The sequence below is a fragment of the Pelodiscus sinensis genome, chromosome 2, assembly GCF_052426305.1.
Source record: "Pelodiscus sinensis isolate ZL-2025 chromosome 2, ASM5242630v1, whole genome shotgun sequence".
In the NCBI taxonomy this organism is placed as follows: Eukaryota; Metazoa; Chordata; order Testudines; family Trionychidae; genus Pelodiscus; species Pelodiscus sinensis.
In genome coordinates this window covers 6181705-6209222 of record NC_143053.1, presented here as the reverse complement: position 1 = coordinate 6209222, position 27518 = coordinate 6181705, and the positions used below count along the sequence as shown (strand labels likewise).

At 51.5% G+C, this 27518-nt stretch overlaps 1 protein-coding gene across 9 annotated transcripts in view; it reads left to right on the top strand.

Moving 5' to 3' along the window:
- The window catches only part of ADGRB1 (adhesion G protein-coupled receptor B1), a 423364-nt gene that overhangs the window by 267676 nt on the left and 128170 nt on the right, over positions 1 to 27518 (top strand). For all 9 annotated transcript variants that reach the window (XM_075920015.2, XM_075920016.2, XM_075920018.2 and 6 more), the window contains 3 exons: positions 1455 to 1530; positions 4641 to 4743; positions 5480 to 5523. In XM_075920015.2, coding sequence (XP_075776130.2) covers positions 1455 to 1530; positions 4641 to 4743; positions 5480 to 5523 — 223 coding nt within the window. The remainder of the gene's footprint in view (positions 1 to 1454; positions 1531 to 4640; positions 4744 to 5479; positions 5524 to 27518) is intronic.

The window sequence follows — 27518 nt, the reverse complement described above, 5'->3', positions numbered from 1 at the left end:
ACGGCCTGCTGTCAAGCGCAGAGTCGTGTGCGGGGGGCGGGTGAGGGAAGGGGCCTGGATCAGACGGGGGCTTGGCAGCCCATGGCGGAAAATCTCTCACACTCAGCCGCGAGCATCGCTCTGACGGCGCCTTGGCGGCGCGGCTTCGGCACTGATCTGCGGGCAGCCGGGCTTCCTCCTCGGTGGCTGCCTTCCCCCCGCCCCTGCTGCTTAGATTAGACTCCCCACATGTGCGTAGGGTTGGCAGATGGTCTCCCAAGAAATACCAGACACCCGGTATTTTTTGGTTGAGCCGCTGGGAGCCTGTGATTGTGCAGAAGCTGGGCTGCCCACGTCAGGCTTCCGTCCGGAGCCCAGCCGGAAAAATCAGAGAAAACCGGACACTGCACATGTCCCGTATTGTCTGATATATTACCGGGCAGAGGGCTCAGATACCGGACTGTCCGGTGGGATACCGGACACCTGGCAACCCTACGATGTGCCTCCTACCCTGGCCTTGTCAGAGGGATTAGCTGGAATTGGGAACAGGAAACCTTCAGCCCGGCTCAGTCAAGTTGAAGCTCAAGGCCTGGGCACGGGCTAGTCCTTAGGGAACCCCTATGCGGTGCGAGGAGGCGCTGCAGCTTCCGGGTGGGGGGTAGCGAGAAATCCAGCCTGCCCCAGAGTCGGCTCCCCACCAATAAATGGTACCTTGGCCTTACAAGGCCCTCAGCTAGGGTTGCCAGGTGACCAGTATTTGCCCGGACAGTCCGGTATTTTTGCCTCCTGTCCAGTAAAAAATTCAGAGAATACCGAACACCTGAGATGTCCGTTACTTTCTGAATTTTTCCGCGGCCAGGAGGCGAAAATGCCGGGCACCTGGCAACCTTACAAACATTCAGCGCCCGGCCTCCCCCCCCGCTCCCAACACCCCCAGCCCCCCGACCCCAGCCTCCATGCTTACCTGGTTCCCCAAGGCTGCCGGCACAAAATGGCTGCCGGCCCAAAGACCTAGGGGAAGCAATGCTGTTTTATTTTAATTGTTTTTGGCTTACTTGGAGTCCTTGGTTGTTTTTTTTTCTGCTCAAGAACTTTGGTCCCCCCCCCCTTTTTTTCCCTGGGGGGGGGGAGTGGTTCGGTATTTTTGTTTCAACCATCTGGCAACCCTACCTCAGCGCAGGGAGCAGATTTCAGCCTGCTGGGAGGTAAAGAGCTGAGGAGACGTGTCAGGCCCTGGCTGTGTGCAGCTGCCTCCTTACAAACACCCCCCACCACAGAGTGTGTCCATTCCTGTCCTGCCCCCCTTCTGCCCCACTGAATGCGCTGCCATCAAAGTCTAACACCTGCAAGACGGGCCCCCCATAAACCACCCTCTGGCCCTCTCCCTGCAGCAGCCCCGTGGCGCTGACGGGGCTTTCGCCATCCTCCTCCTCACAGTGCTGTTGTCTCTCTCTCTCCTCTTCGCCACCTCGCAGAGACCGACGACTCCTCCGTCTTCGTGGTGGGCACCGTGTTGTACCGGAACCTGGGGAGCATCCTCTCGCTCCAGAGGTAAGGACGGGATAGTCTTACACCCTTTCCCTTCCAGAGGGCCTCCTCCCTTGGATGGCCTCACACCCGGCTCCTCGACTGGAAACTCAAGGGCCAGGCAGGACCTGAGCAGCCGGGGGGTAAAGAGGGGGAGGATTTGGTTCTGCGGAGATGATTTTTGGGCTGCTAATACAAAGGCGGCTCTGCCCAAGCTCGTGCGCCAAGGCACAGACTGATCGCTCTCAGGCAGATCAGGGATTCATTCCCTTTTTTCGTGCTGCATCTCACATCACGCGGCCAGCTGCCCCAGTGAAGTGCCTTCTGCTCTCTGCAGTGCTGGGTAACAGCTACGTCCTGAGATGTTATGCTCCTGCAAAGAGTGAGGCGAGAACCCATCTCCTCTGGCACTGGGCCGCCACGGTCCCTGGACATCTGTCTGGAGGAGAGATGGAGAGCCATGATCTCCTTCCACAGACACAGGAGGGAGTGAGAACACAGTGCCTTCGGGACACAGACCCTGTCCCTGGGGCCAGCGCTGGGTACCACTCAGCACCCATTGCAGGTGGAAAGCCACACATCAAAGGAAGGGGAAAGGGTCCGATTCTCCAACCCGTGCTGTGCCACACAGAACAGCTGCGGGGGAGGCCAAAGTTAATACTTCCCCCCCTCCCTGGCGTGTCTTCCATTCCCTGCAAAGAGGGAGGTGCTGAATGCCCCTTCCTGCCCCCCTTGGATTTCAGCAAGAGCTAAGAGCACTTAGTCCAGGACAGGATGGGGGCCCATGATACAAGACCAGAACTGTGGCATCGCATCCCTCCGACATCCTCCCTGCAGCAGATTTTCTTCCCAGTCACCCCCGCTCTCCCTCCCTGCCGTGGGTCGCCGGGGCTCTGACAGATCTGGGGCTGCGCACTCAGGAGAGGAGCTGCCTGTCGCACGGTGCCAGTCAAGAGCCGCCCGGCTCCAGACAGGCTCGGGGAGCGAAGCGGCATGGCACGCATGGCTGCACATGTCTGCAGCATTCCAGGCCCCTGCAACGCGCCGCGGGGCTCTGGTGCTTTTGTGCTCCGCAGTGGCGTTTCTTTCCCTCTCGTCTTCTATTTTCTGGGGCGGGTACGAAGGCAGTAAATTACGCATCCTGAGGCACCTTGTAAATCTGACTGGGACTGATTAGCATGAGCCAGAAACGCCAGGGCCTCTCTCCTCGCTGATAAGCATTTCAATACCTACCGATCCAGCAGCAGCAATGGCGGTAGGCGAGACGAGAGCCCGGAGGAGAGTGATTCCTCCAAGGGGCTGTGTTCTGTAATACCGTCCATTACAGCACCGGGACTTAGATTGGAAGGCCAATAAACAGCTTGGGTGCAAATGATTCAAAGGTATTTCAGCCTTCACTGGATGAGTGAATAAACTTCGCTCGCCTGCTTCCGCAGGAGCGGCTGCCGGAGCATTCTCCTCTGGGCTCTGATTTACAACATTGCTTCATTAAGGACAGTTTTTTTTAGCAAGACACGGCCCTGAAACTCTAGTGACCGTCCGGAAGAAATACTGGGTCTGAGGAAAAGTCCATCATTCCTCTGTTCAACAGGGACGTCAGAAGGAGATGGAAGTAGCCCCATCACGTAACTAGTAGTGCAATGCCATACAATGGCGTAACTGTGTTCCTGGACCCGAACTGACCTTCCTTCCTCAGCCTGGCTCTCATACACCCCTGCCCTGAGGCCACTATCCATGAATTGAGGGATCAAAGAAGAAATTGAAAAATAGCTAAAAAAAAAGGCGATGTGTGATTCATCTGTGGAACTCACTCCTGCAGGAGAGAATCAAGGTAAATCAAAAGAGAGGAAAAATGACATGACCCCAAATTGTGATCAGTCTGTGTACTGGGAGCAGGAGGAATAAGGATCTGATTTGTTTCAGTCACACTGGTTTAAATCTAGAGGAACTCAATTTAAAGAAAAGAAGTCACTAAAGGTATGCCTACATTACCCCGCTAGTTCGAACTAGGAGGGTAGTGTAGACATACCCTAACAGATAAACACCAATGCTGGTCTTAGTTGTGTAATTTTCCCTCTCTTTTGATTTGCCTTGATTCTCTCCTGCAGAAGTGAGTTCCACAGATTAATCACACATAGCATTAAAAACTTTTTTTTTAGCTATTTTTCAATTTCTTCTTTGATCCCTCTGTTCATAGATAGTGGCCTCAGGGCGGGTGTGTGTGTGTGTATGAGATCTACCCTGAGGGGGGAGGGTCATTCCCAGTGAAGGTCCTTGGTACCAAAGCCATCCCTCTAGATTGGAAAGTAGCTGCCCAAAGCCTTCCCATGGGTGCACAAATAAGATAAGCCCCTGATGAAAAGCAAATGATTTCAAACATGCCCGGGATAGGCGAGCATCCGAAGAGGGAGGGAGTGTTCCTGTCTGGTCTGTGCTGGAATGGCCAGCAGTGTTTCAGGCTCTATTGACAGCTGGGCCACCTTGGGCGAGTCTCTCGGGCCCGGGTTTTCAATCGTGGCTGGCTGAAGATGGATGCGATGTATTCCCCTGAGAGAACACCACAGCTCTCAGGCCGGGAGGGCCACCATTCACCTCTGACTTTGTGTCCGCCATGGGACACCTTAAAGGGAGATGATTTCCAGAAAGCAATAGCTGCCCTTCCCCTCCCCCAAATCTCTCAACCTAACCACCTAACATGAGGCGCCTGAGACTGAAAGTTTTGGCCTCTGACTTCCCCTCAGGTCCAAAAAGTGCTGTTGCCTCGCCTCCCCTTCTCGCTTGAGTTTTCCATCGGTCACCTGAGGGCGGTGCCGCTACCCAGGCCGGGGGGAAGGCGAGCGGATTCTGCAAGGTGCAGTGAGATCTGGGGGTCACTGGTGCTAGGGCAGCCCCTCGCATCAGCGCCAGGGAGTTGATTGGGTAAAGGGCGGCTCCGCGAGCGAGTTCAGTGCAGATCAGTGGCAGGGCGGGCTCTGACGGCGGGAAGTGCCCTGAATGCCAGCTCTACACGGAAGGGGCCGATTCTATTCCTAGCCTACAGCTCTTGGCCTAGCCAGGGCCTGTTCCAGGCAGCCTAGGCGGACGGTCTCCGTGGAACCACCCCCGTAAAGGGCCGGTTTGCGTCTCTTCCCCAGGAACGCCACGGTGCTGAACTCCAAAGTCATCTCTGTGACCGTGAAGCCGTCTCCCCGCTCCCTGCTCACGCCCCTGGAGGTGGAGTTCTCCCACCTGTACAACGTAAGGCATCAGGAGGTTTGCTCTTGCTGTGTGTGTCTACAATAGCCCGATGCCCAGCAGGTCTCTCGGGGTTGGGGGGCGGGGGAACATCACCACCAGACCCTTTAATGTCCCTGGCCCAGGCTTGCGGGTCTCAGAACTGGCAGAGTGAAGTCAGGGTGGCATTGGTTTCCTGTCTCCTCGGTAACACGCTAGAGGGACCCCCCCTTCTCAAACCCAAAAGGCAGGGAACGTAACCCCTAGTGCATGGTACCAGGACTCGGGAGACAGGGGGTCTTGTCCCAGGAGTGGGACAAGGCAAGTCGCAGCCTCTCTGGGCTTCCGTTTCCCTGGGGCTCCGATGAGGCTCGTGGCCCTGAGGTTCTCTCCCAGGATCAAGACACGGAGCAGACACGGGGGCCTTCTTCTAGTGGCAAAGCTCAGCAAGAGCAGGACAGCCCGCCGAGGACAGACAGCCCCATGGCTCCAGCCAAGGGGAGTCTGGTGGGATTCTGAGAAGAAAGGGAGGATCCATCAGATACTGAGCCAAACTTCCTGCTTGCTACGCTGATTATTGCTAGAGTGGTCACTGGGGAGTGGTACAGTCCACTTTTCCCCTGCCCCATAAGCCACCGAGGAAGAAGGCCGTGCAGGGGGTACAGGTCTAGGACTGGCCAATTCTATAGATGCCTTGTTGGCCACACAGCTCTCACCTCCTTTTCTTTCCCTTCCCACCCCTTTCTTCTCTTCCTTCCAGGGAACCACCAACCAGACCTGCATCCTGTGGGACGAGGCCGATGTGTAAGTCCAGCTGGTTTTGCTTTGTTCTCCTCCCCTCTGGAGGACATTAGCGTCCGGGTTTGGTGGAGGTGTGTGTCTGTTTCAGGAGGCAACCGATGATGTGACACTGTCTCAGCCCCTGGCTCTCATCCTGCATCTGTCTTCGTCTCAGCTTCCTTGGCAAAGGAAGGCGTGATCTTTCTCCCCGAGAGAGGGAGGTTGCACTTGCCAAGGGAGCTTTGGGTGCTAGCCATAATTTTGCAAAAGTGGCCTCAGATGTGGGGTGCCTCTATTTTGGGGGTATCCAGGATGAAGAATGTTGCACCCCGCTTTTCAGAGGGGTAGGGCACCTGCTGCAATCATTGAATTCAGGTAACGTTGTAGGTGCTCGACCCCTCGGAAAGTCCTTGCAAGCTGGGCACCGGAAAAGTCCAGAGTTGGGTTCACTTTGGAAATTCATGCTCAACAGATGGAAGTAGGTGGTGCATTGGCCTGGTCCGGTGGGATGTGATTGGCCTGGTCCGGTGGGATGTGATTGGTCTGGTCCGGTGTGATCTGTAGCTCTGTCCAGGAGTCTCTTCAGGTGTCGGGATGAGTTGGTGATCAGATACGTGAAAAGCCGGTTGTTGTCACAGGAAATCGGGGCTGGCAGTTTGGGAGAGGAGGAGTCAGCCAGAGAATCTTTCTCATAAGATGTAGATGGTGGAAAAAAAAGTCTGGGGCTGTGAACAAACCCAGAAAGGATCAGAAGCTTCCCATGTATCATCACTTTTCCCACGTCTTTGGCTTATTTTTGCACTCAGTCTGGGGGGCAGTTGGCTTCATTTCCTGTTGGGTTTCACTCCTTGGGTTCTCGTGAACTTGGCACAATGCTTTGTAATTCATTATTATTATTTATTATTATTCATAATCATCATCATCATCTTATAAACAATTCTGATCTTCCCCCGTTAAGTCACTTTTATGTAGCTGCATTTGCAGCCTCTGTTACACTTTGGATGATGATTAGCACAACCAAATACACAGGCTGTATCCGATGAACCCGGTGATGCCTTCTGCGGCGATGCCTTCAGGTGTGGTCCCTGTCAGTGAAATCGCCCCAGTGTGCCTCCCGGCTTCATGGGCAATACGGAAGGTTGCTCCAATATACGAGGACAGCCATTTGGGAGGCCGCCACACGGGTACCATGCCGACAGTGCAGCACGGTCGTGAGTGTGTGCAGGAGTCACTTGGCACTTGCTCAGGTGCGACTGGACACGTTGTTTGCTAGGGGCTAGACTGAGCCACCTCGCTCAGCCCTGATCGGGGAGCCGTGTCCCAGGAGGAGCTCCGGAAAGGATCGGTCCTTCAGAGACACAGTTCTTGCCTGCTCCATCTTGCAGCGGGGTGGGATGAGTTTCCTTCACCCCTGTTCACCTCATAGACTCATAGACTTGAAGGTCAGAAGGGACCATTATGATCATCTAGTCTGACCCCCTGCACAGTGCAGGCCACAGAATCTCACCCGCCCCTCTTAGAATAATCCTCTCACCTAGATCTCAGATATTGAAGCCTTCAAATAGTTTGAAGACCCCGAGATGCAGAGAGTCCTCCAGCTGTGATCTGTGCCCCATGCTACAGAGGAAGGTGCCTTCTGCCCCTCTTCCTATGTCTTGCAAGTGGTGGGGGAGGGGTTTAAGCATTGGCCCGCTAAACCCACAGTAGTGAACTCAATTCTTGAGTGGGCCATTTGAGGAGAATTTGCCAGGGACGGCACTTGGTGCTGCTGTGAAGGCAGGGGACTGGACTCAATGATCTCTCAAAGTCCCTTCCAGCTCTAGGAGGGAGGTATAGCTCCATATATTTAGGGATGGGCTGGAGCCTAGATCTCTCTCCCCTGCTCGCAGAGTGGGAATACTAACCTGAGAGTTGCAGCTGCTCTCCATGCTGAGCAGGCTGTTCCCCTTCGTCCCCTTACTCTGCTGAGCAAAACCAGAGCATTGTGGAGCCCCGATGGGAGGAGACAGGAGGGCCAATGTGGATTGAACCCGTGCCCGGTGGGCTAGCAATACAACCTGTGGGCTTGGCGCAATGAGAGGCCAGAACGGCCGGGTGCTGCTGGTCCTGGAAAAGGCTGCGTCACTGCAGCTGCTGCGTTAGTTCTCGAAGAGTCCCCCATCAGCATCATTTTGAAATAACGAAGAGCACGTCTCCACGACAAGCCGTTATTTTCAAAATAGCATCAGGCTTCAGGACTTCTTACTCCGACTCCCATCGCCCTACTCCTCATTGCACAAGGGCTACGTCTACACTCGCGGCTTCTTGCGCAAGTATGCCCATTCTTGCACAAGGGTCCGCAGAGCATCCACACTGCCCACCGGCTCTTGCGCAAGAAGATTTGCAGTACGGCGTGGTAAGAGAGGGCTTCTTGCGCAAGAGCTATGCTCTTTTCTAACAGGTGTAAGCCCTCTTGTGCAGGAGCTCTTGTGCAAGAGGGCAGTGTGGACGCTCGGCAGAGATTTCTTGCACAAGAAAGCCCTATGACTAAAATGGGCATCGGAGCTTTCTTGCGCAAGGGAGCGTCCACACTGCCATGGATGCTCTTGCACAAAAGCACAGCTCGCCCATGGCAGTGTGGATGTTTTCTTGCACAAGAACCCTTGTGCAAGATGCCACCAGTGTAGACATAGCCAAGGAGTAAGGGAAGTTGGAGGAAGAGCCTTCTGCTTCCTGCTGTGCAGATGTAACCGCCACTGGGTGGAGTTGAACCCAGGACCTCTGGAGTTTAGTGTAGGAGTCTCTACTCGCTGAGCTAAAAGCCAGCTGGCCCCATGCCATCGAGGTCTTTTGTTCTTATCTAATGCTGTGATAGATAAGCACAAGATCCCAGTGCCACTGCACAGGACTATGAACTATACTAGGTGTGTGGGTTACACAGACAGCGCCAAAAGCCGAATGAAGCTATTTCGACTTCAGCCATACAATTGACGTAGCTGAGGCTGCGTAGTTTAATTTGACTTTTGCCCTGCTGTGTAGACAGGCCCTAACTGACCTACAGGCTCATGTGAGTGGGCCACGGATTAGAACAGGAAAGAGCTGAGGCAGGGCTAAAAATGGAATTTATCGCAGGGATGGTGCTGAAGCCACGGGGATCTGAGACAGGAGCAGCGTTCCAGGCGGTACTGTCATCTCAGAGAGCCTGTCGGGGTCTGTCTCCCTGGTCCATGCAAGATCGCTGTCCACAAAGTGATCAGACCAGAGCAGCTTCTTCTACCGCCTGCCCTGTCTCTGGCCAGCTTGCATGCTAGCGGCGTTTTCACTCTGAAATGCTCAACACTTCGCCACACCAGAGGACGTGTCCTTCGCTCAGAGCTAAGCAGGCACCAGGTGCCGACGTGGGGGGCTGTCTTGCCAGCGGTCTGTTCCAGAGCCTCAGACAGATTGGTTGCCCATCCTGCTGGAAGACTGTTTCCCAGGCTCTGGTGTGTTATGTTTCCATCCACCCGCATTTTAAATCGAAACTAGTGAAACGCTCTCCAAGCAGACTGCAGCTGCGTACTCCGCTGGGGGAGTCCCAGTGCTAGTTGTGTCTGGCAGAGGGAGCTGCGAAGCTGCCTGCGGAACGCTTTCAGGCTGGCGTGCTGCCGTTTGTGTTTGCAGTAGGACGCTGATCCAAGTAACCCATGTCCTCTGGCGGGCATCAGGATGGACCTTTCCCCCCAAACTTCCTCTGGATCCCTGGACTGCTCAGGGCTTGGACAGCTGTTTCTGCCAATGGTGTGGTTTGAGCGAGGCCTCCCGCATTGTATCTTTGGCTCTGCTAATGAATACAATAGTTTTGTGGCCTCAGGTGACTACTTCCCTCGTTAGGTATCTGATCTCGTTAGCGGCAGCAGCACCAACGGGGTTAATCAGTCACTGTGCAGCCCAGTGCTTTCACTGTGTTTTTGATCAAGGTGAAGAAGGGTTGAAAAGGAAAGGACAATCCTGAAATTGAGTCTGCTGCGTGGACTGGAGTTGTCCGCGTACCAAGAATACTTAGTGGCTCCGTACAGCGCCCGAGATTCAAGCAGTGTGTGATTTAATCATTCGCCAGTCCAAGTTAGCCAAATCATCCAGAGTGGGTCAGATGTTCATGGCAATTGTAGCAGATAAAATGGCTGCACTTGGTCAGTCATTTGGCCTCGTGGGTATTTAGATTAGATAAATTAACTAGCGAGAGAGAAAGAACATAAGAACGGCCAGAGCAAAGGTCCATCCAGCCCAGTTTCCTGTCTGCCAACAGTGGCCAATTCCAGGTGCCCCAGAGGGAGGGAATCACAACAGGTAATCCTCATGTGATCCCTCTCCTGTCACCCACTTCCAGAGAAACAGCGGCTAGGGACACCTTCCCTACCCATCCTGGCTAATAGCCATTGATGGGCCTAACCTCCATGAATCTATCTAGCTCTTTTTTGAACCCTGTTAAAGTTCTCGCCTTCACCACATCCTCTGGCAAGGAGTTCCATAGGTGATTAACTAGTAAATGGAACACTCAGCGGGGCTCTCTTGGGAGATGGAGAGGACTAATTTGGCTCTGGAACCAGGGATATCTGAGCATCCTGGGAAGGCAGTGCCCTGTGTGATTGCTTCTTTTAGGGGCATTATTGATCATTGACTGACAGCCCGTGGGCTCAGTTTGGGGAAGAGTTTTGCTTTCAACATTGCCATGACCTGGGGTGTCTGCGGGAAGAACCAAACCTGGGACCTCAGAACCTCTAACCTTATGAGCCAGGAGCCAGCTGGTGCTCAGTGAAGGCTTTGGAGCAGCCTCCACTCTCCCTTTTCTTAGGGGGGCTCAATGCACCTCACCCAGCTGGTGTGGGGATTACACAAACACTCAGGGCCCACTTCTGCTCCCGGTTCATGCACCGCCTCTCAGTGACTTCGGGGCGATAGCGCCATGAGAAAAGTGCCTGGGAACTGCTCTTGGGCAGGAGGAGTTAACACATTCACTCTCCAGCCGGCATCTACCTCCCTGAGATGCTCTAGTCATGGGCGAGTAATGAAGCAGAGTGAAAAGGGAGTATTAAACCATGATTCGGAGGGGTGCCGAGCACCCGGCACATCAGGACAATAATAGAGGGGGAAGGAGAAATCCAGCAATTGGTATCGATAGGATTTGCAGTACAGCTGAACTGTGTGGTGACAGTGGATAGACCTTTCCTAGACCTGAAGAAGAGCTCGGTGGAGCTTGAAAGCTTGCCTCTTTCTTCAATGTCAGTTGGTCCAATAAAAGTTATTACCCCACCCACCTCGTCTTTCATACAAAGAAAGAAAGAAAAAGGGTGCATGGAGGCAGATAGGGTATGTCGAGACTATATGTCTCTGCCGGCAGAGGCATGTAAATTAGACTACCTGATATAGTCAATGAAGCGGGGATTTAAATATCCCGGCTTCATTAAAATAAAAATGGCCACCGCGCTGTGCCGGCTCAGCTGATCATTGGCACAGCGCGGCAGTCAAGACGCGGATCGGTCAACAGGGAACGCCTTTGTTGATCACTCCTGTAAACCTCGTTTCATGAGGCATAAGGGAGCAGCCGACAAAGGCATTCCCTGTCGACTGATCCGCATCTTGACTGCTGCGCTGTGCCGACGATCAGCTGAGCCGGCACAGCATGGCGGCAATTTTTATTTTAATGAAGCAGGGGATATTTAAATCCCCGCTTCATTGACTATGTTGCATTGTCTAATTTACATGCCTCTGTTGGCAGAGGCATGTAGTCTAGACATACCCATAGTGTGCATAGAGATAGATAGATAGATAGATAGATAGATAGATAGATAGATAGATAGATAGATAGATAGATAGATAGATAGATAGATGTTCGTCCATCGTAGTCGATGAAGACCTCAACACCACTAAGTGCTTTGAGATTGGATACAGTGTGTCCGAAGATGACTTATCAGGCCAATTCGGGCACCAAATGTCCTGGAACATGTCGGGCAGACATGTGTAGACATTGCAATCGTTGCGCTGGTAGCTTTAGACTTGCGCAGCACGCACTTGTGTTGTGCTTCAGAGATGCGCCTTGTTTCAAAAGCTTGGCATCCCTTGTGAATGATACTGCGCCAGGCAGGGCGGTTGTGTGCCAGTGATTCCCAGGTGTTTGTATCAATTCCGAACGACTTCAGGGAGGCCTTGAGTGTGTCTTTGTAACGTTAGATAGATAGTGTGTGTGGGGATAGATAGATGGATGGATAGATGCATAGATAGAGAATGTGTGGGGGGATAGATAGATAGATAGATAGATAGATAGATAGATAGATAGATAGAAGGGGTGGATGGGGATAGATAGATAGAAGGGGTGGATGGGGAGGGATAGACAGATAGATAGAAGGGGTGGATGGGGATGGATAGATAGATAGGGGGGGTAGATGGGGATGGATAGACAGATAGAAGGGAATAGATAAACAGGTAGAAGGGAATGATTATCTATCTGGCAGATGCTAGGTTTACATCTTTGCCCAGTGTTCAAAGAAATCCACCTCACTTGATTCTCGCTATCCCAAGCGCGCCCACAGCCAGTCCTCTTTCTGATTTACACCTGCAGACGTGTGACTTGGCAGGTCCCACTGCATTCTCTCCTGAAAAATCAAAGCAATCTCCAGGCCAGAGTCCTTGCTGATGGCAGCAGCCACCTGAGCTCTCAAGTGCAGCCAGGCACAGGCAGTGGCCCTTTAAAGGCCACTTACAATGCACGAGCCAGGGAGGGTTGAAGCGTAAAATTGCAATTAGAGCGGACAGTTGTCATCTGTGTATCTGCCTCCCCAAGATGGAGTTGTTAGGCAGGGCACTTTAAATAACATACAAAGAATCCCCGGGTTTGTTCATTTGCATTTAGATAGATATTTAAGTGTGCATTATTAATAATGGATTTTTGATTTATTAATCCTAGCCCATTTGGCTGACTGTCTTCGAGGCCCACTAGTCCCCCCTCCGCCACCCGCCAACACCCGCTCCCCCTGGGGGCCTCAGGCTTTCACTTGAAGCAGGAGAGGGGGGAAGATCACACGCTAATTTGTGTTGTGTTTGGTGCAGTGAGTATGATTAATGAGCTTGGCAACAGCTGGGTAAATTGAAAGCTGAAGTTGTGGAATGATTTGGGCTTGGCTGGCTTTATTCCAGAGGCATTCATCTGAAGTAATTATTAGCTGCTTAACAGCACTGTTCACATTGAAACCGAGGCCGGTTCTTCTCTCTCCTGCTTTCTGACGCGGGACACAGGGGGCTGATGGATGGAGTCATCACGGATGTTGTCCGTTGTCGTCTGCATTCTGGGGGGTTACTTTCCACCTCCCTCTTGCTCCTCCTTTTTAGTGCCTTCACCTCCACAGCTGCAGAGCTGGTGAGGGGAGCAGGAAATGGCTGGTGCTTACACTCCCCTGGCCAAAGTATCAGAGGGCTGAAAGCATTCAGGGAACAGCAGGAGACTGGACAGCAGGGCCTGGTCCACACAACAGCTGAAGGTCGAATTAATCACAGAATCATAGAACACTAGAACTGGAAGGGACCTCGAGAAGTCAACAAGTCCAGTCCCCAGCCCTCACGGCAAGACCCATAGACCATCCCTGACAGATGTCTATTTAACCTGCTCTAAAATATCTCTAGAGATGGAGATACCACAACCTCCCTAGGCAACTTATTCCAGTGTTTAACCATCCAGTCAGTTAGGAACTTTTTCCTAATGTCCAACCCAAACCTCCCTTGCTGCAGTTTAAGCCCATTGCTTCTTGTCCTGTCATCAGAGGCCAAGGAGAACAATTTTTCTCCCTCCTCCTTGTGACACCCTTTTAGATACCTGAGAATCGCTATCATGTCCCCTCTCAGTCTTCTCCTTTCCAAACTAAACAATCCCAGTTCTTTCAGTCTTCCTTCATAGGTCATGTTCTCTAGACCTTTCATCATTCTTGTTGCTCTTCTCTGGACCTTCTCCAATTTCTCCACATCTTTCTTCAAGTGTGGTGCCCAGAACTGGACACAATACTCCAAGTGAGACCTAATCAGCAGAGTAGAGCGGAAGAATGACTTCTCGTGTCTTGCTCACAGCAGCCCTATTAATGCAGCCCAGACTCGTGTTTCCTTTTTTTGCAGCAGCTTCACACTGTTAACTCATATTTAGCTTGTGGTCCACTATGACCCCTAGATTCCTTTCAGCAGTACTCCTTCCTAGACAGTCGCTTCCCGTTCTATATGTATGAGACTGATTGTTCCTTCCTAAGTGGAGCACTTTGCATTTGTCCTTATTAAACTTCATCCTGTGCAGCTCCAGATACGTTAATTATGTAGCTGAAGTCAACGTAACTTACATTGAGTTTCCACACCATCCACATAGCAGGAGGCTCCCTTCAGCTTCCCTTACTCCTCGTGAGGAGCAGCAGTACTGGCACCGATGAGGGCACCCTCTGAGTTTGATTTAGTGGGTCTTCACTAGACCTACTAAATCGAACTCTGCAAAATCGACCGCAGTAGCATCCGTCTTCCATGTAGTGTAGACATGGCGCAGGAGTGCTGCGTACAACATATGAGTGTAGTGTGGACTGATACTTGGAGACTGGACAAGTCATTTAAGGATCGATTCTGCCCACCTTACATTGGTAATCTGACTTCTCAGGGAGTAAATCCCTGTTGGGTGTAAGAAAGGGAGGCAGGATGAAGCCCTGACTTTCCTATGCCTCTGTTTCCAGAGCCTGTGTGTGGCATGCTAATAGCTATTGCACAGGAGAGCTGGCAGGCTCAGTAAACGTTTGTAACGTGCTGTGACGTCCTTGAAGGAAAGGTGCTTTAGGAATGCTTGGCTTTAGCTCAAGGACACTATAACCTTTCCGTGAGGAAGACGCTCTGTGCCAGTACTTAAGCCTGTGACCTATACATGCTTTGGAATGCAGATCGTATCTTTTACAAAGGACCCTCTAGTGAGCTAATATTAGGCTTTTAGAGGAAAGAGGACAGCCGCACAGCTAGGCTAGCTAGGGTAAAAAGGTCAAACCCACAGGCTCCAGGGCTGGGAGTCAGGAAGAAATCTGGCACAGTATTGTAGAACTAGGTGTTTTATGCGGCTGCCAGAGCAGATGGAGCGTCAATCTGTTCTGGTTCGGAAATGTATATCTTCTGAGATACTGGTCAGGACTCCTCACTGGGGCCTTGAACATGGAACCTAGATTAAGTTCAGATTTGTATTCCTAATCTGTGGGTGGGGCGCTGTGTGGGAGCCCGGGACTGGAATAAGAGCAGGTGTTCCAAAGGAGAATTGAGGTACCTTGCAAAGCCTTGCATGGTATGGCAGCCAGAGGTTGTGCAGCTGTGGATGGGGTGCATCAACAGAACTGGGCAGAGCCCCAAAATGGGAACAGCGGGGAATGCAGTGGGTGAGGCTTGGGATCCATTAGCAGAGGAGAGGTGGGGACCAGGGTATCAAGGAATGCAACAGGTCCGCCGTGAGAGGCATGGGAAAGGTTCTGCTGGGCTCTCGGAAGTGAGCCTGTGTTTTCAAGACAGGCCTGTCAGCCTAGCAAATACGGGCTATGGCGTCTCCAAAGGAAAAGCAGGCGTATCTTGAAGCTGTCTAACTTGGCATGCGTTATGTATGGCATTCGTGGCATGTCGTCAGCCTCAAATTCAACCCCCCCTTCCCAGAACTTTCTGCTGTGTCATGAGAGGCTTGGATTTAAGCCCCGGATGGCAAGGGGGAGTGGGAGCAGGGTCAGCTCGATGCTGGGTGCTTTGCTAGAAAACCCCCATGCTATGGGTCTTGCAGTGAGAGTGTAACCCACACACCTACTGGGGGAGGTTGACTGTCCTACGTAGTGGCACAGAGACCGCTTACAGAGAGACCAAATGGACGTGCTCAACAGCATTAGCTAAACACTTGCTGGCTTTTAGCTCAAGAGGTAGAGGCAGGTGCCCTGAGGTGCCAGGTTCTGTTCTGGCTGTTAGTGTCAGGTGCAGCAGGGAATACACCACTTAATGTTGCATAATTGTTTGCAGCAGGGAATACACCACTTAATGTTACATAATTGTTTCCATTCTCACACCTCCTCATGGATTTTTTCACTATTAGGGCTTAACTTTGGGACAGGTTTGTTTGTGTTTGTGCACGTGTGTGACATGTAAGGCCATTTCTGAGCTGGAGGACAGTGAGGAGAAACCAACAATAGCCACAATATTCTCCTTCCAAAACAAAGTCCCCCACAATCACACAGCTTTCCCCCTTACACAATACAGAGAGGTGCTTATGCAGTTTTCTAAACAAGTGTAACCCACACACCTCCAGTGCAGGTCACTGTCTCATGTTGTGGCACTTAGATCACTCACAGAGAGAGAGAGAGACTACGTGTACTCTACAGACTGAGCTGAGAGCCAGCTGGTTTTCAGTTCAGGCTGCAGAGGCTCGTGCACTAAATCCATCCTCACAACAGGTGAGGAACTAAGGGACAGAGCCTAGCTCCTCAAAGGTGTTTAGAGGCACCTCACTCCTATTGATCGCCATGCCAATTATGCACCCAAAGACCTAGGAGGAGCCAAACTGCATGATTAACGGAAGGCTGTGCAGCAAGTTGATGACACGCCTGGGATTTGAACCCAGATCTCTCAAATTCCACTCCCATGCTGCTAGCGCAAGGGCAGGGGACCAAATCAGTTTGGCTTGCCACACATTTCTCTCCAGCCCACCCAGCTGATCAGCAAAGGTGCATACTTACAACAGTGTGTGTTCAACTGCCCCTCCCCACCTTGCTCCATCCTGCAGACCAACCGCTCCCACAATTCTCCTGCTAGCGGTGCAGAGAGGAGAGAGGGGGTGCTGGGGTGTTCCCCACCTCTGTCCCCCATCTCTGCAGAGCAGGGATCGGGGACAGAGAGACCAAGAACACATCTGCTTCAGTCTGAAGCCTGGATGGTAAGCGACTCGGAGGAGTGCCTGACTTAAGAGGCAGTACCCTGTTTCTAAGATTTCCGTGCTTGCAAAGAGGGAAGATCATCTCATCTGAGTAAGTGGGTTTTGCCCACGAAAGCTTGTGATACTATATGTGTGTGTGTGTTTATATATATATATAGAGAGAGAGAGAGAGAAAGAGAAAGAGAGTGCTTTTTCTGTTTAAAAAAAAAAAAGAAAAGAAAAAGTGCCGGTACTCCACCCGTACTCCAGGGGAAAGATTGTTGAGCTCTGACTGGAGGTGCCGGTACTGCGTCTAGAGGTGTGGTACTGTTTATGGGCAGTACCGACACAAAAAAAGCACTGTGTATCTGAATATATATATATTTGTTAGTCTCTAAGGTGCCATAGGATCACTCATTGTTTTTAAAGTCACAGACTAACCCTCTGAGACTTTTAAAGAGACTGTGTGTGGCTTCTCTCAGAAATGTACCCAGCAGCATCCAGAATACACATGCTCTGTGTCACTGTCACACACACCCAGTCTGTGCCACACTACCTCTTATACACACACACAAACACACGCGCTGTCCCACTCTCTGTGCTACACACACTCAATCGGTGTCACAAAGTTTGTCTCTCAGACACAGTGTCTCTCACACTCACATGCATTCTCTCACTTTCTCTCTGTAGCTGCCAGCCCCACCCCTTCTGCCCAAAGCCCCACCCCTTCTAAGGGGCCCAGATCTGGTCTGTGACCAACGTACCAAAATTCATGAAGTGGCCTCACTGCGAAAATTATTCCCCCTCTCCCCCCTCCGGCCTGCTGTAGTTCAAAACCATCCCTGCATTCAGAAGGACACTGATGCTGCCACAGTGAGACAAAGTGGCTGAGTTAAGGACTTTGCTTAGCCCGTCTTCTGCAGGGCAGACTGATGGTTTCGAGCTTGCCCAGAGCTTTTGCCAGCTCGGTGGTGCTCGAAAGCTTGTCTCGGTCACCGACAGAAGTTGGTCCAGGTAAAGATCTGGCCACAACCATCCTGTCTTGCTTACATCCAGCCCAGCTGCGCTACCCCAGCGCTGCCAAGAGCAGGTGCTGCCGGTCAGGGGAGCCGCAGTGCCCGGTTGGGCTGTGTGGTATCGAGCCCTACTCACAGATATGGGCAAGAAGGGCACCGTCCCCAGCCTGGGCTCAGTCAGCCCCTGGTTAGCTAGCCCGCAGGAGCCAGCCTCGTCCCCGGGGCTGGGAATGGCCCACAAGAAGTTGGGTTTTCTCTATCGCCTTTCCTAGGGCAGGTGCTGCTCAATCCAGGGCCTTGGCTGCCTGCCCAATGTACCATGGCACCAGGCAGAGGGGAAAGTGGAGATGGAGAAGGTTTCATAGGGGCTAAGCCTGTCTCCCCCGGCTTCCCTCCAAGTCAGCGAGCGAGGGAATCTCCACTTCTCTTCCTCATGCCAGCTTGGCCCCTCAGCTCCTGTCCTGGGCTGTGCCGCCCACTCCAGCCCCGCTGGTTCTTGGCTGGTTAGCCAGCTGGCTGGCTCGTCCCAGCCCACAGCCCCATGCCAGGCCCTCCCTTGGGAGCCCGGCTTCTCAGTCCCATGCCACCTTTGTGTCAGCAGGAAGCTGGGAAACTCCCCCCCCCCCGGCCCTGAGCCTCATCCTGGAGCGGGACACGGTGGAAGGGATGGTTTTTAGGAGGCACATGGGAAGCCTCGTGCATTCGGGCCTCGGGTTTCCTTTTGCACCCGCTTAATGGGGCCCATGAAGGGTTGCCATGGCTACAGGTCACGCCCCCCTTTTGCTGCTCGATGCCAGACGGCTCAGTGAGGAGGGGCTCCGTGAAGGAAGTAATACATTAGCTCCCATCCTTACATTGGAGAAGGCCTGGAAACCTTCCCTGGAAGGGAAAGATGGAGGGGAGGGTGTCTCCTGTGAATGGGCCGTGCTCACTGGTGGGTTCCCAATGATTAAAGGCTGTGGCAGTGCACTGTGACGGCATGGAAGAGGGCACATTGGCCAGTGCTTGTGTCCTTGCACGTCGGCGGAGGTGCACGTGTCTGGCGGGAGGTGTGCCTGTGTAAGGAGGCAGGTGTGCAAGAGTGTGCGGGGGTGCGTGTCTGTGGGTAGCTGCAGACCCCAGGAGGGGTCTGTGTGTGCATCTGTGTGTGCAAACCTGGCTCTCCAGGGATGGGGTGCATGCAGGCCTATGGAAGCCAGTGTGGTAGCGCATGGTCACGGAGGTGTGTGAATTTGTGTGTGCACGCTAGTGTGCATATATGGGTATCTGTGCAAGGCCCTGTGTGCAGGAGAGTTTAAGTGTATGTGGGGGCATGCACATCTGCGCATGCATGTGTCCAGGTGTGCTATGTGGCTAGGTGGATATGTGCACAGGTGAGCGTGCAGGCATGTGCTCCTGAGACTGTGTGTGTCCGGTGCCTGTTACTTTGAGGCACAGTCTCCTTTTCCTCCCACTTTCTTGGTGTCCCGGAGGGGTCAGTGGAGTGGTTCCCCCTCCCTTGTGGCGGGCATTTCAGCAGAACCAGGCCAGCTGGTTACGTTCTGGGGCCGCGGCGCTGACTCGCCTGTCACAGCCTGGCTGATCAGGGCAGAAGCGGGGAGGGAGGAGGTTCCAGGAGGGGAAAGGGAGGTGCAGAGTGTTTGCGAGGTCTGGTGCAGGCTGCATTGGCCGTCGGCGTCTTGCTCGGAGCTCTTTGTTGCCTGTGTGGTTTACCTGGTATGTGCCGGGAATGTGTAATCCACTGCAGACTGCGTTTCAATGGTCTCTGTGTGTTGGTTGTGAGCGCTGGGTCACAGCCCCCACTGCTGCCAGGCCTGGCCATTCAGCGCTGGAGAAAAGGGCACAGGGAGAAAACTTCAGCCCCACCCTCAGCCTCTCACAGCTCAGTAGCCAGTGCAATTCATAGCTAAGGCAATTTATGGCAGCCTGAGGCCCCGATCCTGGAAGGTGCTGAGCACAGGGGAACAGGGGGGTGCTCTATCTCTTTCTCCATCTCACATGTGGGCAAAAGTCTCCAGGGGCTCAGACTCCAGTAGAAACTCCTGCCACTTCCATGTATTTCTATTTAGCAGCAAGCCACTTTCATTCATGCCAACACCCACACCAGTACCAGCACAGGGAGTCTGGTCAGATTCAGTGGGATGTGTGTGAGCACGCAGGCCTTGTCTCTACTTGCTAATGCTCAAGCTCTTTGAGTGTATTTACATGGAGGCTCAGAAATCCAGACCCTGGTTCCCATTCTACAAATTAATGGAGATTGCCTACCTCCTAGAACTGAAAGGGACCTTGAAAGGTCATTGAGTCCAGTCCCCTGCCTTCACAGCAGGACCAAGTACCATCCCTGATGAATTTTTGCCCCAAATAGCCTCTGCAAGGATTGAACTCACCACGCTGGGTTTAGCAGGCCTATGCTCAAACCACTGAGATATCCCTCACCCCTTCTAGCAGCAACCAAAGAGTCTCTGGCTACGTCTACACTGGCACGATTTTCCGGAAATGCTTTTAACGGAAAAGTTTTCTGTTAAAAGCATTTTCGGAAAAGCGCATCTAGATTGGCATGGACGCTTTTCCGCAAAAGCACTTTTTGCGGAAAAGCGTCCGTGCCAATCTAGAAGCGGTTTTGCGCAAAAAATCCCCTATCGCCATTTTAGCCATCGGGGCTTTTTTGCGCAAAACAGTACAGTGCTGTCTACACTGGCCCTCTTGCGCAAATGATTTGCACAAGAGGGCTTTTGCCCGAGCAGGAGCAGCACAGTATTTCCGCAAGAACACTGACAATCTTACATGAGATCGTCAGTGTTCTTGCGGAAATTCAAGCGGCCAGTGTAGACAGCTGGCAAGTTTTTCCGCAAGAGCAGGTGCTTTTGCGGAAAAAGTTGCCAGTCTAGAACCAGCCTCTGTGTTTCCAAACCAAATGCCATCCCCTGTATGATCAGTGACAACAGTGCAGTTGTTACATTGCAACCAGATCCCTGGGTCCTACAGCTCTGGACTTTAGGGTCGCTCCGAGGCCAAGCAGGGTGTCACAGCTCACCTCCTCTTTTGGGCTGAACCAAATCCTCAGATTCTGACTCCCCCCAGCTTTGAGGAAGACCTGGTCCATGTATGAGCTTTTGCAGCTTAACTTTGACTTGCTTATAAGCTGAACAGAGCAGGGGAGCCAACACTGGTATGAGCTAGATCCCAGGAATAGAATGGCCATGCGGATCATCGGGAAAGTCAGTGCCGTCTAGGAGCCAGGAAGTCCTAAAGCTATAGAGCCCTGGGTTGGATTCCTCGCACCAACTGGCTGTGAAGGCTTAGAAGAGTCACTTCTCCTCTGGGTGTTTTAGTTTCCCCCTCCCCAGGGCCCCCCCTTCATTTACACGCTTTCGGTTTGAGGTTCCAGAAAACGCAATTGATACTCCTGAATTTCACCTTGTTTTCCAGCACATCCCTGAATTTCACAGTTTCAGCCCAGAGCCACAAATCAGGACTGGGTCAGGTTGGCTCTAAAATCTCTCACACAAGCACATCTGGGACTAGACCTCCTGTTTTTTTAGCTGCAAAACCACACGCCTCTAGCAGGCGAGCTAAAGAAGAGAACTCTGGGTTCCTTTAGGACAGCGTGCCCCTTATCTTGTTTTTGGACCAGCCACTAGGGGGCAACATCACATACTCATACGCACAACGGTTCCACGGTACCTTAGGCTGGAACACAATTCTACGAAGGTGAAAAGAAAAAAACCAACAGAATCAACCTTTTTTTTTCTTTCGTCGCAGGCATTAAATGCATCTTTCATAATAGTGGAAGACAAATCCAGGCTAATGTCCCAGGAGACAGAGAAATGTTTATAAAAGCCAGGTCTGGTTGGTTGTGAACATACCGAGGAGGAGTCATGAGGTGTGGATAAAAAGAGCTCTGACCAATCTTTCCACACAAACTGGTCAGATATGGACAGGGAGTGTGATGTGAACATTGATCTTTGTCCCTCCACCTGCTGAAAAAAGGTACATTGAGATCTGAGGCTGAAACGAGGATATTAGTTATCTAATCACCCCTCACTGGGGTGATCATGGCCAGCTTGTGTTGCTGCTCTGTGTCTCAGCTCCCCTGTCTGCAATATGGCAATAATAATATTGAGCAATCCCTTTCCAGTGCTTGAGAACTAGCAATGAAGAGCTCCATAGGGCTATGTCTACACAGCAGCATTATTTTGGAATAATGTTCAGTTGGTATAGAAACCTCATTGCAGGAGGAACACCAGCTCATTCGAGTTAGGGCTTTATTTTGGAATCCCGTTTCACTGCTGTGTGTAGACGCAGGCTGTTACTTCGGCCTAGTCCATTTCTAAAATGGCGACTAGCCGTGAACATGCAAATCAAGCGCGGGATATTTAAATCCCATGCTTCATTTGCAATTTCGTTAGCCCTCATTAGCCTCACTAGAGCGATCTAGGGGGCTAGTGTAGACATACCCTCAGGGAAGAAGTCTCTATTTTGAAATAACGGCCGTGTAGACTGCGCCAAAAGTCGAAATAAGCTCTTTTGACTTCAGCTACACAAGTAGCATAGATCAAGTTGTGTAGATTATTTCGAGTCCAGCCCTGTTGTGTAGACGTGCCTAGAAATGTTTTTATTATTGTTTTATTATTATTAAGCTCTGCTTTATGATCTGAAGTTGTGAACTTTACGATGTGCATTGAATTTTATGAACAAACCTTGTTGGCTTTGCCCATCACCTCCTATTTGTAGCTTGAATAGTAGCAAACAACATAGTCCTTGTTCTGTTCTGTTCTAGTCTGTTCTCATAGACCCCAAACCCGACTTTATAGATTCCGAATGCGATACAAGCATTAACGAACTGAAACATAAAATCCCACATCACACAGCACAGCCTAACGCAACATGCCAGGGCATGTATTCTGATGGCTACATTAGCTTAAAAGTGGATTCTTAGCTGAATGGCAAAGCAGATTAGAGAATGCATGCATCAGTGAGCCAGTTCTGACAGCTGGATCAATATTTAGACCTGCCAGGCTCTTGCTACCACAGGGAAAATAACTGTCTTGCAGCTGACCTATTGCTGGAGAATGGGAATGCAAGATCATCAAAGTGTACATGGTGGGCACTTCTGAGTTCTCTTAGAAGGGTGAAGGCCTGGTAGACAAAGCCCTTAGCCCGGAGACAGAGAGAGTGAATGCTTGGTGCTGAAAGGACAGTTCCTCTTTGCCCTGGCCCCTGGATTTATTGGAATTCACTTTAACCCTCCGTCAGTAGCTGTAGGAAGAAATATGACCAGCTAGGTGAGGCCAGAAGGCCTCATTAAGGGCTCGGAGAGGTAAGGCTGCTTGCAATGATTTTCAAACTTGTCAAGGCCCTTTCCGGTGCTTTGCAAATACTTTGATCCAATTACAGTAATGACCCTCTGAAGGATGCATATTAATCTTCCTGCGCTGGCCTCTGCTTCAGGCTACAGCTGCCACTCAAGGCGGCTTAACGGGCACCCTCCACCTCCGTGTGACTGTCAGTCTCGCTCCCGGGATCTGTCGCTTCTCTCTGTAAGATCAATGGAACAAATCTGTCCCTGTACGAATGTCTCTGGAGCCGGTGGCGTTACGGCAGGGACGAGTCTGGCCCGGTGCATGCCTAGATTAAATGTAACGGAGTCGCTCTTTTACATGATTGCAGGCAGCTGGCTGGTGGGCAAAGATTCTGGTTCTCTCCTGTCCAGTCTAACCACAGTACATTTGCCCAGGTTACAATAAGGGTCATCAACAATAAGAAAAATACCTAGTTCTGCTCCTGTGTAGCTCTCAGAGGCTATGTCTATACCTCAATGCTATTCGGGGTACCGGAGTATCCCGAAATAGCTATCCCGGGTCTTCCCAGCAAGCCCGTTATTTTGGGCACTCTATTCCGGCGTCCCTGTAATCCTTATTCTATGAGGTGCAAGGGACATTTCGGAACAGAGCTTTATTTTGAAATTTGGCGGCCTGTAGACAACGCCAAATGACAAACTATATTATTTTGAAATAGCATCGAAATAAGAGAGGCAATTTGTGTAGCTCAAATTGCGTATCTTATTTTGAGTGATGGAGCAGTGTAGATACACTCAGAAGGAGGTAAAACATCAGCATCCCAATTTTTGAGATTAAAAAAAAAACAGAGACAGAGTCCAGTTCATCCACTGTCACCCAGGGTACATCTAGACGACAGGCTTTTGTCGACAGAAGTTTTGTCAACAGATACTGTCGACAAAGCTTCTATCGACAAAGAACGTCTAGACTACATCCAGTTCTGTCGACAAAGCAAGCTGCTTTTTCGACATGACAGTGTAGACACAAAGGACAGTGTAGATGCAATAACACCTTCTGTCGACAGAACTCTGTCGAAAAAAAGGCGTTATTCCTCGTAGAATGAGGTTTACCGCCGTTGACAAAAATGCTGAGTTCTGTCGATGTTATGTTGACAGAACTCAGCGGCAGTGTAGACACAGGTATAGTTTTGTCGACAAAAGTCCACTTTTGTCGACAAAACCCTGTAGTCTAGTCACACCCCCAGAAAGCTGGTGAAAGCGGAGAGAACCTACGTCTTCAGGTCCAAGGATATATCCACTAGCCCACACTCACTCCCAATTGACTTGATGGAAGTTACTCATATCTTTTGGCGGGAGAACAAGATGCCCTGAAATTACAGGGGAGAGAGCCTCTGGGGAAATGCTGCTATTGCTTTCTTTAATTTAATTTGTATTATTTAATAATAGATCAAACCCTCAGAAACCCTGAGTATCTGCTGGCCACACACAGCATTCCCGGGAGCCAGTGAGGGCTGCAGGTGCCCAATACTGACAAAGATTTGGCCCATGGTTGAAATTAATAGCGCAATAATCTTATCCCATTGATTTATTTTAATCTGTAACGGCTGGTGCCAGGTAGGAAGCTGACATTTTGCCAAGTGACGTTCGCAATTCATGGGTGGCACAGAGCAGCTGAAATATACACAGGGAAAATCTCTAGCTCTGAGCTGCAAATGAGGGACCTGACCCTGCAGTGGGTCTGTGAGCAGAGTGTTTACAGCCCCATGGGCAGATGCTGCCCCGGATATGGGGCCCACTGAAGTCAGCTGAACTCTGCACAGTCACAGGGAAACAACTGCATAGATCTCCTTGCAGGGTCAGGGTCCTAGCAGGGAACAGACACATGGTCTCAGCTATATATTTGGGTTGGGGGAGGCTTCTGTCGAATTTTACAGATAGGAAGTTATGCTCTAAAGCAAACACACTGGGAACAAGCACCGCCAGGATACACAGAAGGGCCAGATCCTCAGGTAGTGTTACTTGACATAACTGGAAATTTGTTTAAGCTTGACAGCTCAGCCCCTTGTCTGAAAACCACAGCAACTCATGGCTGCAAATAGTCCCTCATGTAAGCACAAGGCATTTCTCCTTTCAATGAGCAGAAGCAAAAGTGTTAGGGATGCTAATGTTGCCATCACTAGGGTTCAGAGTCAACGCCCAAAGCTCCCATTTCTCTTAAAGTTATGGTTCCAGGCTGGCTGCAGCCTCAGGCACACGTGGTCATAGGAATACATTTGAAAGACTGGCTTTGGAATCAGAAATGCTAGAAGAGTTTGGTTTTTAAAACAAGTTCACATTTAGCAGCTAGATGAGGGTGTCCAGTAGATGCTACTTGCCTGAAATGGGGAATTCTGCTGCATGATTCTAGATTAATGTAAGAGCGTGTTCATGGCGCTGCACCCATGCATGGGGCAGCAAATGCTCTTTCCACCTGGGGACCATGCCATTGGTTTAACCAGGAACCTTCTCTTTTCTGTGCCACGCCATTGGCTGGTATTAAATTAGGATGTCCTTGTGCAAAGTGACAGTTGGAAGCTGCCCTTTGCGTGAATTTTCTCCCGATCCCGCTGGCATTCATCAGTGCAGCAAAGATGCACGCCAGGGTTGACAGTTTTGTGGAAGATAGCACAGATGTGGCAACATCTGTCTCTGTTTTGAACATGCTGATTGGCAGGGGGGACAACATGTTGGGCTCTGGGGTGAAATTAGCTTTCCATGTGGCCTCGAGGATTCTTTATAGTGCATGTTTCCAACGTGGATTATAACCAGATAGAGGGATAAAGTAGGAGGACAGGCTGGATGGCCAGAGTGAGCCCACAGGGCATGATTCCCCATTGCCTTACACTTTGGGTAATTGCTTACGTCAGTGCAAAATGGTTTTAAAAGGATTGGGAGCATCTTACACTCTCTTCGCTGTAGTACGGATTAGAGATGTTAAATTTCAACCAATCGGCTCATCGAGTAGCCGATGGATTTTCCATGGACTACTCCAGGAGTGGCCAACCCGCTGCATGCAGCTCTTCAAAGAAAAAATTGCAGCTTCTGCATTCACGTCTCGAGGTTGTGAAAGGGGCAGAGCCAGAGTCACTGCGTTCTGTGCAGACTTCAAAATGGCCGCCTTAAAAGGACAATGCCTGCTCTTCTCTTAAAAGGGTGGCGGCTGGGGCTTTTTTTTTTTTTTTTTTTTTGGCTCAACAACTTTTTCCCCTTGGCTCTTTGCGCTGTATCCACCACTATTTTGGTTTTTTGTCTGTAACGGGTTGGCCACCCTGGACTACTCGATTAGTCGATAAGGGAGGAGCGCTCGCTATACCGGCTGCACCTCTGCCTTTTAAATGTAGCCAGGGCTCTGCGGGGCTCTCGCTATATTTAAAAGGCAGAGGTGCAGCGGGGAACCAGGGAGAGTGGGGACTCATGCTCTCTTCACTCGGGCTGGGTCCGACTGCTGCGCCTCATCTTACGCTTATCAGGTAGTACTAGCCACTTACATCCCTAGTACAGATGGAACGCAGAAAATCAGGCCCAGAATGGCTTGAATTAAAGAAACTGTGAGCACCAATGACTCCATCTTGAGCTGCTTTATTGTAGTGCAAAATAGGGATGTGAGAATGTAGTTGATTAGCCAATTAATTGATAAGCAAGAGCCTATAGGTTAATGCTTTTGACTACATGCATTTCCCCCCACCCTGGCCAGTAAGTGTTTTAGCAGGCTGGCCAGCTGCCCAGCTCAGTCCTGGCCTGCACCGGATCCGGGGCCTACTCCAGCTGCGGCTCTCCATTTAAAGTGTATTAGGAGCCATGTGGGCAAGCTGCCAAGCTCAGTTCTGGCTCTGCCAGGTCCGGCAGTTCACCCCTCCCTCTGCCCCGGACAAGGGCTGCTACCACCCCGGCTGTTGCACGGGGGACAGGCAGCCGGTCCACGAGGGGAGCTGGTTTTAAACTGGCTCCCCTCATGGACCAGCTCCTGCCTGGCACGCCGTGCTGCTGCCTCTGGTACAGAAGCAGCAGCACAGGGTGGCTGTGGGCTCCTCAGGAGCGGGGCCAGAGCTCACGGGACTATAGAATAGTTGAGTAACCAATAAGAGCTCATGAGGTGAATCGACTATTCAATTAACCGTTATTTACCATCCCGAGTGCAAAACAACTGCACAAAGAAGAGGCACGGCATTTTGCGGCCCTCCATTTCGTCTCCATCCCTGTGGCTGCTCAGAGGTCATGGTTCCGGTGCAAATGTGGCTTTCCTGCTCTTGGCTGAAGCACCTGCTTTGTTGTGAGGGGCCCTCCAGTTAAATCTGCCGATGCCTCGCTAGCCCAGGTGAAGCAATTTGCTGGGTCAGTTTGCCCGAGCCCACACCTGCCTCTGGTTGGCAACATCAGTGGCTCACACCAGCAGAGATAGGAACGATCCGGTCACTTCCTGTCTTTCCAGGCCAGTGCAGCAGGAAGCAGGCTGTAGCTAACTGAGACTCTGGGATCTGATGCCTGTCACTCGGCCAGGGAGCTTCCCTCGTGTCGGTTTAATCCTTACGGAGCTCTGTTCCAGGGGCGGGGCTGTGAGGAAAGGGGAGTGAATACAGCCTCACGTCTGTGAGCTGCCGGGCTGACGTAGCGGCCGCCACGCGTCATGCTTTCCAGCAAGGGGGACCCTCCTGTGCCGAAACGGCTGCAGCTGGGGGGCCCAGACCCCGCCCTCGGAAACCCTGTTGAGGCCAGTCAGAGCGCAGGAGCGTGAGGATGATCGGGGTGGGCGGGGGTGAGGGAGCGT